Source organism: Zootoca vivipara, chromosome 3 (genome assembly GCF_963506605.1).
Source record: "Zootoca vivipara chromosome 3, rZooViv1.1, whole genome shotgun sequence".
Taxonomy (NCBI): Eukaryota; Metazoa; Chordata; class Lepidosauria; order Squamata; family Lacertidae; genus Zootoca; species Zootoca vivipara.
Window position 1 is genome coordinate 53,549,752 of NC_083278.1, and position 13,532 is coordinate 53,563,283.

General features: G+C 43.9%; 1 protein-coding gene across 1 annotated transcript; it reads left to right on the forward strand.

Moving 5' to 3' along the window:
- The first annotated feature begins 8,218 nt into the window (after positions 1-8,218).
- Positions 8,219-13,317, forward strand: PKIB (cAMP-dependent protein kinase inhibitor beta). Its single transcript, XM_035109199.2, has 2 exons — positions 8,219-8,366; positions 9,750-13,317. The coding sequence occupies exons 1-2, from the start codon at positions 8,219-8,221 to the stop codon at positions 9,833-9,835; spliced, it is 234 nt and encodes a 77-aa protein (XP_034965090.1). The 3' UTR covers positions 9,836-13,317.
- Positions 13,318-13,532: the final 215 nt, after the last annotated feature.

Sequence of the window (13,532 nt, forward strand, 5' to 3'; positions counted from 1 at the left end):
CATCTAAGCACAGCTGCATATTAGTAATATGAGAAATCACTTTGGAGCACTATGCAATGGACCTGACAGAAAAGGTGTTAAAAGGTCACAGGTATCTAGGTGGAAAAAGCAACAGCTTAATATCCAGACACTAAGCAGTTACTGTGCCATTTGTTACCACAGATAGTGTTAGGTTGGTTATGCTTCATACTAGCAAGCCACGGTTTAGCTAGTCATGAAATGGCATCGTGGTTTGCTTCTTCCCAAGAAGCCTTAGTCTTCTGTTTGTGGATTGTTTAGAAGAAATGGACTTCTACTTGTTTCCTTCCCTGAGTGGCCCAGTCAGGAACAGGTGCAAGCCACGCACTCATGCACATCAAGCCGTAGTTGAAAATAAATGATAATGTTGTGTGCAAATTGGGTCATTTTTGTTTTATCAGTAAGCTGTGCAGCCAGCATTTTCTGGAAAGGAACGTATAAATAGGCTGGCAGGATGCCTGTAAGCGTAATTAAGAGGGCTCTTATCTGCCTTGTTAGAAGTGAAGTTATAGGGAAGGAAAACAACATTGACAAGTTAATTTTAAAGAAATATAGGGACAATGCATGTGTAGCGATGGAGGTGCAATTCACTGCAAGTGCTAGGATATGATCTGAAGGGATACCCAAGGATGAAATAAAGGTTGAGAATGGAGGTGGAAAGCAACACTTATCAATTTAGCAGGAAATAGGCAGGACTGCACTGACCCTTTGCATCCAATCATATGGCCCTCACCAGCTGTAAGCCCCTTTTAGAGGTAAGCAGCTGCCTGGATCTGCCTTGTCTCTTGCGCAATGCACTGCATGTGTTCTGGCCATTTGGAGATTTTTAAACTGGTTCTGGATAGACAATAGAGTCAGAATGAGCTTACTTTGCGGGATGAGTTGCCTTTCCAATCCAATTTTATGCTGAGTCACCCTTGTGCTGGTCAGATTTCTATTCGTAATTTCATTTAATTAATTAAAGCAGGAAAACAGTATGGAGATGACGCTTGGAGATTTATATTAGAAGAGTACATAAAGTGTTAACATTATAGCTACCATGCATTAAAAAAAGGAAAAAGGTGACATTTAGTAGAGAGCTATGGACAGTGGCAACAAAAGCCAATAAGGGAGTGAGGTCCACTCAGGGAAGGGCCCCTTGCAGGCATCTCACACAAAGATCCTCCAGAGCCTGGAGGTCACAGTGACTTCAATCAGCCAGTTATGAGATTTTTATTCCAGAGCCTGTGTGTGTGCTGCAGTGCCGATTAGTGAAATGGCTGCCTTGAATCAATCAATCAATCAATATACTTTATTCGACCGATAGTCAGAACAAAAACATTTCACAATACAAAGATAAACATATAAAACTGAAGGCATCAGGAGGATACATAAAATATAAAAATATAAAACTGAAGACATCAGCGGGATACATAAAAATATAAAACTGAGGGCATCAGCGGGATACATAAATGGGGTATGACCGCACTACTAAACCTCCTACAGGTAACCCACATCAAGACATTCGATTATACGTTTCCGACACTTGAGCGCCAGGAAAAGGAATTTAGCCACTGAGAAGGTTATTTTCCCAGTGGGCTTGTTTAGCAAATATGCTGCCTGCCGTTCTCTTGGTCGGGAACTAAACTGAGATAAATACGGGTCTATAAGATATTGCCTTAAATCATTATAAAAGGGACAACTCAGTAGAATGTGTTCTGTGGATTCTACCTCACCCAAGGCACAATGGCACATTCTCTGACCGTATGGGACTCCTCCAAATCTTCCCCTCAAAACCGCCGAATCAAGGACATTCAGTCTAGCCGCAGTAAGTAGTCTGCGGTATTCCACGTAGTGGATATCCGCCAGGTAACGGGCTGGTGCAGACCGATACACCTGCTCCCCTAAAAACATCCCAGATTTCACGCGGGCTATGTCCTCCTGTCTGGCGATATCCCCCAATCTCTGAGCGATCATCGCTTTAGCGCGACTGAACGTCATGGACTCAATATAAAGGGAGGACAGACCGCACTTTTGCACTTCCTCTACCACTTCCCTTTCCCATGGAGATTTAAAATTATCCCTCAGAATCAGGGGGGCCAAACCCATCGGTCTGAAACATAGTTTGAGCCATAGCCATAATTTCGCTTTCAGGGCCACATACGTAAAGGCTTGGCAACCGGTCTCCAATCTCATGATCGCACCCGCAACAGAAGGGGGGATCCTGAGAATGGCCCTGAGGAATTGTGATTGGATGGATTCCAATCTTACAAAGTCCCTACGCGTACCCAAGGCAATGCCCACCAAAAGTAGTGGGAGAACTTTCATTTTAAAGAGTCGCAGGGCAACATCCACTGTTTGTGCCTGTTTCTTGGAGTACAGGGATCTAATCAACAGAGCTGCTTTAGAAGCATTTGCGGCTATATATTCTCTGTGTGCCAAGAAGGACCTGTTTGATCGAACTATCTGACCCAGGTATTTGAAGCAACTAACCTGCTCTATGGGAATACCATTAATTGACCACAAATTAGGTTTTGGTCGAGCAGCAAAGACCATTATTTTGGTCTTGGCATAATTAAGATGGAGCTTGTGTTGGGTCACGTATTCATGAAGAGCTCGAAGCATCCTCCTTAACCCAATGGGGGAGGTAGCTAAAAGGGCGGCATCATCCGCATACAGGAGGACATTCAAGGCTCTACCTGCTAATTTTGGCGGGTGGAAAGCAGCATTGGTCATATGGGCCACTAGTGAGTTAATATAGAAATTAAATAGGGCAGGGGCAAGCAAGCAGCCCTGTCTTACCCCTCTAGTGGTGGCAACCGGATTAGAGACTAGCCCCTTGAATCACTTCTCTCTGTTTCTTTTTCCATTAAGTAGAGAGAATTCTGCTAGCATCTTAGGAGAGGGCTGAGGAACCTCAGACCAGGGCCCAAATGTATGTGCCCCAGGAAAAGACCTTTTTAATGTTACACCAGCTAACTAGAGTGCACAGCTCTTTTCTTAGAAACTACTAGGGATGGTAAGTGGGCCTATTTGTGTTTTAGTTATGTATTTAGTGATTACAGTGAAAGGTGTGAAAGGTGGTAGATGTGGTTTTCTTTCTCTGACAACAACCCTGTGAAGGAAAGTGAGGTTGGGAGATGGTGGCTAGCCCAGTGTTTCTCAAACTTGTAGTCCAACAATAGCTGACAATCCAACTCCCAACACTCTGGCCACTGGTCCCGCCAGTTAGGGAAGATGGGGGTTGTAATCCAACAACAGCTGGAGACCCAAGTCTGAAAAACACCGGCCCAGCCTAAGGTCACCCAGTGAGCTTCATGACTGAGTGGAAACTAGAACCCCAGTCTCCCTTGTCTCATAGAATCATGGAAATGTAGGGTTAGAAGAGTCTTGGCTAAATAATAATAATAATAATAATAATAATAATAATAATAATAATTGTAGCGATCAGCTTAAAAGTTAGCCAGGTTGTAGAGGGTTAATCTTAGTAGAACTCTGAGAACCCAGGGGGGAGGGCTCTGGGAGAGTATAAAACCCCCACCCCTGGAGTCAGTGAGGTAGTTGAAGTCAGTTGAGTTGTTGTGGAGTTAGGAGTTGGTTGGTTATTCGCAGAGAGAGCTGGTTTAATATTGAGGTGGATAATAGATAGTGATTATAGGCAGACAGGATACAGAGTTGTGTGATTATTTACAAATATTTATTTAGTTGACTTTAGCGGTAATAGGCCGGTAATTTATATTTAGAGGTAATAGGCCGGTATAGGAACCACCTGTAATTTGGAACATCTAAGATTTGTACTGCAACCATTAAGCTTATGAACACAATAAATCATCTTGTTTTATTTTACCTTATCCTGGTCTGAGGTGTGTGAGTGTCTGAAGGTATTTATTTTGTCGTTGGCACATCATCAATAGACCGTGAAACGTCCGGGGGTGATGTGCAGGTCAGAGTGACCGTGATAATAATAATAATAATAATAATAATAATAATAATAATAATAATAATAAATTATTTATTATTTATACCCTGCCCATCTGGCTGGGTTTCCCCAGCCACTCTGTGCGGCCTCCAACAGAAAAATGAAATAAAATAATCTATTAAACATTAAAAGCCTCCCTTAACAGGGCTGCCTTCAGATGTCTTCTAAAAATCTGGTAGCTGCTTTTCTCTTTGACATCTGATGGGAGGGCGTTCCACAGGGCGGGTGCCACCACCGAGAAGGCCCTCTGCCTGGTTCCCTGCAACTTGGCTTCTCGCAGGGAGGGAACCGCCAGAAGGCCCTCGATGCTGGACTGCAGTGTCCGGGCAGAACGATGGGGTTGGAAGTTCAGGTATCCCAGCTAAATGCAGGAATCCCAGCTAAAGAATCACTGTGCCATTCAAAAACCTCCAATGAAGGACAAGTCCATCACCTTCTGAGGTAGCCCGTTCCAAACAGCTCTTGCCATTGAAAAATTCTTCCTAACATTTAGTCTGAATCTCTTTTCTTGCAATTTGAATCCATTGGTCTGGGTCCTACCTGCCACAGCAGCAGGAAACAAGCTTGTTCCATCTTCCTCATGACAGCTCTTCATATCTTTGAAGGGGTTTCCTTTGTCAATCAGCCTTCCCCAACTTGAAGCCCCCCCCCCCAGTCATTAGAGGGAACCAAGCTAGGGACACTTGGCAGTTCAATACTAGCCACTATACCAGACTGTCTCTACTGTTTATGAGTAGATAACCTGCAGGTGCTGGCTATTTTTCTATATTTAATATGAGTTATGGGATTCGTAATATATTAAATTTATAAAACGATCCTATAAATTGTTCTTCTGCGATTTGATTTTGAATATATGCAAGAACAACCCTTTAAGCTATGCTGAGAAACCCCCACCCCCCCCAACAAGAAATCTGAACCATTGCCTCAATCCAGATCTTAGCACATGTCAGCATTGTCTTACCTTTAAGAGGACAGAATTTACGTCATCTTTGCAGCTGACTGAGAGTGTTTCAAAAGGGACAATCTAAAAACAGCAAGCAGCAATGTGTTTTTTTCTTTTCCTTTCAGCACCCTGTGTGGAGTGGAGGCAATTGAGCTTTATAACAATTCCCAAGGAACTGTTTCCTTTCCTGGGTGAACTATTAAGTGTGTGTTTGTATCCATCTCTCCCAGCAGCACCCAGTCCTTGCATTCAGAGGGGAATAATAGCAGAGGAGAGGGAAACAATGGACCACGTATGTCAGAACTTCCTCGTAACAGAGGGGGTGAGATGGGCACATACATGAAAATATTCCATGGACAAACTCTTCACTCTCATAAACTATGAACCATGTTTGAATCTGAGACAAACTATCGTGATGGTGCTTTGAGAGATCTGCGTTCTTTTTGTTACTTGCTTGAAGTGAATTCTGTGACTCATTTCCTACAACTAAGCTGGCAGTGAGGATAAGCTGCTGACATAGTCCAAATAAAGAATAAGCAATCTCACTCCCTTTCTTGTATCCCTGCTGAAAAATTTGTGCCACATCTGGGCGAACTGTGTTTGCATTGGGTTTAATGCTTTAGTTAATGACAGTCCCGGAATGAATCATTAGTGACAGTTGGAGGAAATACGGTAATATTGACGTGTTTATCTTGATCAGGTTTCAGAAGTTTTATTTTACATATTCCCTTGAGGGATAAACACCAGACAGGCAAGACCTGCTCATTTTAAAGCTCACACTGGGTCTGATGCTTAGCAAAAGAGAAATGTCTTTATGGCAACTGGAAGTTTCCGGAAAGGTGGATAACTCTTTCAGCTGGAAATTAATTCTTGAGCCATATTTTTATGGCTCAGAACTTGGCAGTGAAAAATCTTAGTTTTTGTTTTTTACTTGAAGGCGTGCCCTGATGTGTACCAAAGGTTTGCAATGCCAAAGAAAATTAGAAAGCACTTATTTATATGTAAATTAATTTGTTGATGGCTTTAAAGCACAATCTTATACATGTCTACTCAGAACTCAGTAGGGCTTACTCCTAGGTTATGTGGGTTACAAGGTCAGTAACTCAAGTGACATGATTTTATAGACCGATTATGCTCAACATAATTCCCCCGCCCCCATAATAGTATGCAACAAAACCCACTGAATACCTATAGGTCTCATATGTTTATCTGAACCAAATAAGATAATGGTAATACAGGATTGAAGCCAAAGTCTGTAGTGTTTTGCACACAAACCTGGGAATAATCCCTGTTGAACACTGTGGGACTTGCACCTGAGTCAACATGCATAGGGATGGATGTAAACTAACCAGATCTTGAATCAAGTTGCTTTCATGACTCCTGGCTTGTTTTCAGCTAGATGGAGTATTTTGTTGACATTGTTTTGAGTGCATGACCTCTACTGCCCTTATGAAGGCCAGATGACAAAAAAAATCTTTTTATAGCTGTGAAGTTCTTGTTGTGACTAGAGCAGTCCTGTGAAGTAATAGCCGTGTGATCAGATGCACTGTACAGCACCAACTATTGCTCCATCTTAAAATCTAGGTGATTCCATATGCAGCTGAGCCCTGCTGTATGTCCTGGTGTGGTCCATGTATCCTAATGTGAGCAAAAGTTTATTCGGTCTGTACGGTTATTTCTCATTTTAAATGAGCTTGAAGCCTGGCTTTTCAACTCGGTGCTTACCCCCACCCCCACCCCCCGCACAATATTATTTCATATCAGGGATTCGATCTTAAAGGGTGGCACTTGTTGTGGACTGGGGTGGTGCAAAGAGGCCCATCAAATGGAAACTCTGGGGGGGGGGGGAGAGCACTAATCTGAATTTATCACCTTATCCTTCCTGATCATAACTCCTCTTATTAGGGGTCTTCACATCCAATCTCCCTTCCACTGCTGCATTATTCCTGCTTCATGGGGTCAGATCTTCACACCTGCACTTCTGCGCCTGAGCAACCACATCGCTGGTTCTGTTATGGGGAAGAGCACTTTGCAAGTTCCCAGCAGCCCCAGGAAAGGCTCTAGAAAGAATTGGGGGTGTTCTCCCTTCTAGTTCAGGGATGCTGAACATCTGTGGCTCATCACTGAACCACTGTCCATGCTGGTTGGGGCTGGTAGGAGCTAAAGAGCTGCAGGTCCCGGTCCCCCCCCCCCCGCTGTAGTTACATGGATACCAGAGCCGTACTTCTTCCTAACTTCAAAAATGTGCTTCCTGGATTGCTAAGAAAATACATGTTTTTATGGTTGTGCAACCATAAACCACAGGTGGCGTTGTGGGTTAAACCACAGAGTCTAGGGCTTGCTGATCAGAAGGTTGGCGGTTCGAATCCCTGCAACGGGGTGCGCTCCCGTTGCTCGGTCCCAGCTCCTGCCCACCTAGCAGTTCGAAAGCACATCAAAAGTGCAAGTAGATAAATAGGGACCGCTCCAGCGGGAAGGTAAATGGCATTTCTGTGCGCTGCTCTGGTTTGCCAGAAGCAGCTTTGTCATGCTGGCCACATGACCCGGAAGCTGTCTGCGGACAAACGCCGCCTCCCTCAGCCTATAGAGCGAGTTGAGCGCCGCAACCCCAGAGTCGGACACGACTGGACCTGATGGTCAGGGGCCCCTTTACCTTTACCTTAACCAGATCACATTACCATAAAACCGTACTATGAATCCCATTTGTATCTATTTCTTCAGTCAAAAAGCCTGCAGCTGGCTCCCAGTCTGTGCTGTACATTTGAAACAAAAGTTTCAGTTCTTTCTTTTTTCCATATCTTTCAGAATTGTTGGGAAGTTTTCTCCCCAACTTAGTGCACAAAATGCTCCTCTGAAATAGGACAATAACACAGAAAGCTGGTCATCTTCTATTTGGCTGACCAAACTACCCGCAAAATACACAAAACCAAATTGCCTATTCAAAGTTGTGAAAGTCCGCGGGTGCTTTTCTTTGTACTAGTCATGAATGTGGAGAGTTTTCTATTATGCCTGCTCAGTGCTGGTGGTTGAAGAACAAATGGGAAATGGAGAGAAAGGGGAAAGTGGATTCTGAGGATAAAATTTCAGCATCAGTGTGCTGAACCTCTGGCATTTACTAAGGAACAACTGGTTCTGTTCTCCCTTCAGCCAGCTGACATTTGGGTTTTCAAAAGGCGAGCTACCTTCCTCTGTCAAATAGCAGGATTACTTTGTGCTCTGACACTAGACTCTTGAAGCCGACAATCTTCTTTTTACTCTGTGTTTTTCAGTCAATGTTGCTATGAGGAAAGAAGTCAGAGATGACTGATGTAGAGCCTGTGGTCACAGATTTTGCAGCCTCTGGACGGGCCGGTCGCCGAAATGCCTTACCGGACATTCTGGGTTCTTCTGCTGGTGCTGGAACATCGGACCTACCACACAAATTAGCTGAGCTCTCAATGTCTGAAGGTAATGCAGACAAAATGATTGAGAACAAGATGTTACCCCTCATTGATGGCCAAGGGTTGTACTATTTCCTAGGTAATGACTTGCTTGGACTACTGCAATGTGCTCAACGTGGGGCTACCCTTGAAGGTGACTTGGAGACTATGACTAATCCAGAATGCAACAGTTAGACTGGTGACTGGGAGTGGCCACCGGGACCATATAACACCAATCCTAAAGGAGTTACACTGGTTCCCAGTACATTTCCAAGCACAATTCAAAGTGTTGGTGCTGACCTTTAAAGCCCTAAATGGCCTCAGCCCTGTGTACCTGAAGGAGCATCTCCACCTCTATCATTCAGCCCAGATGCTGAGGTCCAGCTCCGAGGGCCTTCTGGCAGTTCCCTCATTGCGAAAAGTGAAGTTACAGGGAACCAGGCAGAGGGCCTCTCATTAGATGTCAAGAAGATAAAGAACTACACAACTTTTAGAAGACATCTGAAGGTGGTCCTGCATTGGGAAGGTTTTAATGTTTGATGTTTTATTATGCTTTTATATTTGTTGGAAGCTGCCCAGAGTGGCTGGGACAATCCAGCCAGGTGGGCAGGGTATAAATAATAATAATATATTTATTTGATTGTTTTGGGTTCCAGAGGAACTCAAGAACTTCTGAAATGTATATCTTCACAACAACAAAAAAGCAGCAGAAGGCTACCTTCCATGTAGTATGTAATATATACATGCTTTTTCCCCCCTGCACAATGAAATTAGCATATCATCTCCATTATCCAAAGCTTTATTGTCAGGGGTTTCTTGTGACTACTCTCGAGTAACGACGCTCCTCAGGTTACTTTTCCATAACGTGTTTATTGGTGCTGATATGTACAGTGAAGCAGGTGCAGAAACATGTCTGCTCAGTCCGTTGCAGAATCCGGAAGTGCCCCTCGGCGCGAACGCCCCCAACATAAAAGGCGTGGGACACTGAATCTCTTTCCTTTTCTCCTCCTTCGTAATTCCGGAACCGGCGGAAAGGGTCTGCGTTCCATGTTTTCCCTCTCCCCCTGGTCCCCTTCTCTCTCCTCCCGTCTGTGGAGTCTGGGCTCTTTCATCCTGCCTGAGCCCGGGCACTCACTCTCCGTGTCCTGACTTCCCTCCCCGGAGTCTGTGTTTCCTTCGCTACTCTGTGAGGAGCTACTCTTGATGATGGGGGGGGGTTACTCAGTACTCCCTCCCCCTTACATTTATTGTAGAACCTCCCAGATTCTCTGAATTCCGCATGGTCCAATATTAACATAATCCATTTTTAACTCGGAATTCTCTTCACCAAACCTCCTAATGATCGGAATGTTTTGACCAAACTGTTCAGGTACCATCTAACAGGTTGTTTCTCATACCTATCTCTCTTTAGATGAAGGAGCTGCCGGCGGGGAAACGTCTTCTTCCAACACCACAACGGAAAATCAAGAAACGGAAGGGAAGAGCATGGATTCCTAATAATTGTGAAATGCTTGGTTTGTGGCAATCGCCAACAGATTCCACTCCCAGCGTATGCAAGACTCTGAAATACACAATACTTCAAACAGCTGGCAGACACGAATAAGGAGCTGTTGAAGGTTTTCGGTGGTGTTACTTAATCCACGAAATAACAAGTTATTTGTGTACTATAGGTCCACAGCCAATGTCTGCAGAATGCATGTCAAGGTTTTAGATTTGTTTTCAGTCCTGTAACAAAATCAGCTCCAGCATATCCTCTCGGATACGGTGTAAATAATCAAATACAACAACCGCCCCAATACTTGCTGCTGTTAGGTTGATCTCTTGAGGGCTTTGCAGAGGATAAATCCAAAACATTTCTATATTTGTGTTTAATGTGAAACATTCCTAGCCCTGATTGAGAGCCGGTGGTGCACTGTACTAATGTAAAAGATGTAGGGTTCACTGTGCTGCAGCAACGGAGCTTGACCAAGGCTTTAAAAAAGAAAGTAGAAAATGAATCCTGGGAGATGGGTGCTCCAGAGTGGAGCAGGAGAGCTCAAAGGCCAGAAATAACAATACATTTCTAAAAGCTATAAAATGGTAGGGCACTGAGGCGGGAGAGACAGCCTTGCAGGTGTGCTTTTTGTTTTAAGAGGTCCCTGGGAACTCTCCTCGCAGCACTTCTGTAGTCCAGCAAAAAGGAGCACTATCTAAAAATGTAAACAAATGAATCATACGGGAGCGGCCTTATACCAGCCCAGATTATTTGCCCATCTAACTCAGTTATTGTCTACATAGACTGGTAACAATGTTTATCAGTCTCTCTGGCAGAGATAGGGAGACAATAAATTGTACAACCCCCACATTCACACACTGTTTCAGGACTGGGGAATGTTGGACGGGCACCATGGGGACAATCTAGTAGGTGCCCATGGCTCTCATGCAAGCACAATTCACACAACAACGGCCATTGGCTGATGGGAGCTCTGCTCCACACAGCCGTCACCATGGCAATGGGCTGCTCAGAGTGCCACATTTTCCTGGCCAGAGAATACAGAGATGAAAGTATCTCTAAACCGTAGGAAAGGTCTCTGGATCCCTTGGAACAATGGCACAAGTGTTGTGCTACTATCTGGAAAGGCGCTCCTTTCTTCATATTTAAAGTAACCTTTTCTCTCTTTCCCCCAGCCCTATCATTTTTTAATTTCACCAGAATCCGAGGCTATATTAAGCCGTTTATTTATGACATAGAAGACTGTCTAATCTTTGGAGGAAATGGAATGTCACCTGTCTGTAACCCCAAGAAACCCTTTTGAAGTTTGGACTCTACCTAGAGATGTCCTGGTATACAGAGGAAAATGAAAAACACTCTTTCCTCACTCCTTCAAAATGTCACAAGGCAGTGAGATCACTTAGGATTTTAAAATCCTTTTGAGAGCATTCTGCACTGCCCTTTCTCAAATCTGACTTATTCGGTGATCTCAGCCTTCTGTGTATCCATAAGTTTCTAAAGTGAACTAGTGGCATTTGTAATTGATTTAAACTTTTATTTCATTTCAGCATGAAAAATGAAATTGGTTATCTCTTCATTTGGTCTTTGTTTGTCTTTTGTCGCTCGTGTCTTCACAAGACCCAGGGACGCAAACTTTTCACTTGAGTTAGGATGTGGGTTTATTGGCTCATAACTGATCCTGTTAAAATCAACATTCAAAGCATTTTCTTTCAATATATATTTTGTCTGTACCAAAGGCTTGATTCACATTTTATAATAAAGGTTGTATTTAAAATATACTGCATATGTTATTTGTACAGGAATTCAAGAGCACACTTTTATGAATTCTTGCACCCATAGCAGTATAATTTTGGATGAGGTACCATCCAACTTCGTTATTTGCTCTGGCATCAAAAGTTGCTGTTGTTGGCATCCATCTGTCTTGGGAGACAATGGAAGAGTGTACCTTTAGGGGTAAAGTCAAACCATTGGAGAGTTATAGCACTTGCTGTGGCTGTAGAGACCAATACAGGAGAGACATGTTTTATTGCAGGTGGGGCAGATGAAGGCATCCAGTTCCACTGTTACAGATGTTTCTTCTCTCTGCACTCCTCTGCACTCCTCCTCCTCCTCTGGTCACTGCTGTGGATACACAACCTGACTATCTGTCTCCAGGCACTGCCAAAGATGCTTTGGGTAATCATAGTTTCAAAATGTAGTGGGTTGTACAGTTGTGCCAATAATTGCCATCATTACCACTTGTCATGCACCAGCATCATACAGAACTATCATGTAATACAGAAATTAGAAATGGGCAAAATGAGCCCCATCCTTCCTTGCCAAGAATTGACCCAAGCGGAAGTTTGGCTATCAGCTAGGAAAAAAATGCATACATTGGATACCTAGCAATTGCTTGTTATTATAGGCCTTGCAAGTGACAAGTCAGCAAAGCAGAATTTTCTCACTTGTTAGGAGCACAGGAAACGGCCTGAGGATTAGTCAGTTCTTTGGTTCATCTATCTTGGTATTGTTCATGGAGGCCTGTGACATCATTTGCCTGCACCCAGGCTGGGTCCAGTCTCTTGATAAGAAAATTGTGTGCAGCTCCAGCATACCTTGGTCTCTGCTGCAAACAACATTCTGTGATAGGGAAATGGGTTTCTCCTCCCCTCTATTTCACACACCAGATGCTGCATTCATCCCTCTATGCTCCATGGCAAATCTGTAGCAATTTGTACCAAATGTTGCCACCTGCCTCTGGGCAGGATTCAGCTGAGATGTGTGCATGGGAAAAGGTCTGCTTGCTCAATGAGACTTTCTCCCCCTCTTCCCTCCTGTGTGCCCCCTAAGTCTATTCTGGAGGGTTGAGGGGTAAACCAGAACAAGTTTAGGGGAAACCCAGGGAAGAGAGGAGGGGAAAGTCTCATTGTGCAAGCGAACCTCATTCCGTGTCCACATTCCCTGCTTGATAATACACTGTGTTCCACCCAGTGCCGGATTTGCATATAAACTAAACAAGCTATAGCTTAGAGCCCCATCCTCTTGGGGGGGGGGGGGCAAAAAAAATTAAAGGAAAAAAACCTGGATGTACATTTCCAAAATATAAGATAAAAAAACATATAAAATAAAGCGTACATACAGCAACAGTGTTTTGTGTTGTGTAGGTTCCTGTGTATTATGTGCAAATGGCTTTAGATACCTATTAGGTCCATAAATTACCACATAGCATATATTCAACACAAACAACAGTGACAATTTGTTGTTGACAAAGGACAGCTGGACAGCTGGACAAAGGACAGTAGTGGTTAAGAGTGGTAGACTTGTAATCTGGGGAACCGGGTTTGCGTCTCTGCTCCTCCACATGCAGCTGCTGGGTGACCTTGGGCTAGTCACACTTCTTTGAAGTCTCTCAGCCCCACTCACCTCACAGAGTGTTTGTTGTGGGGGAGGAAGGGAAAGGAGATTGTTAGCTGCTTTGAGACTCCTTCGGGTAGTGATAAAGCGGGATATCAAATCCAAACTCTTCTTCTTCTTCTTCTTCTAAAGGGCCCCATTACCTTCCGTAGCTTAGGGCCTCATCAAACCCCACTGAGTTCCACATTTGGGGGGGAGGGGGTAATTGAAATGTTTGATAGTAGTAGATACCACAGTATTCTGATAATGCTTTCCTACAGGTAAAGGTAAATGCTTTCCTACAATTCACTCAGGTCACATTTCCTCATC

Coding starts and splice junctions, on each gene's coding strand:
- PKIB (XM_035109199.2), top strand. CDS start 8,219: ATGACTGATGTAGAGCCTGTGGTCACAGATTTTGCAGCCTCTGGACGG. Junction 8,367..9,749: donor TGAGCTCTCAATGTCTGAAG/GTAATGCAGACA, acceptor ATCTCTCTTTAG/ATGAAGGAGCTGCCGGCGGG.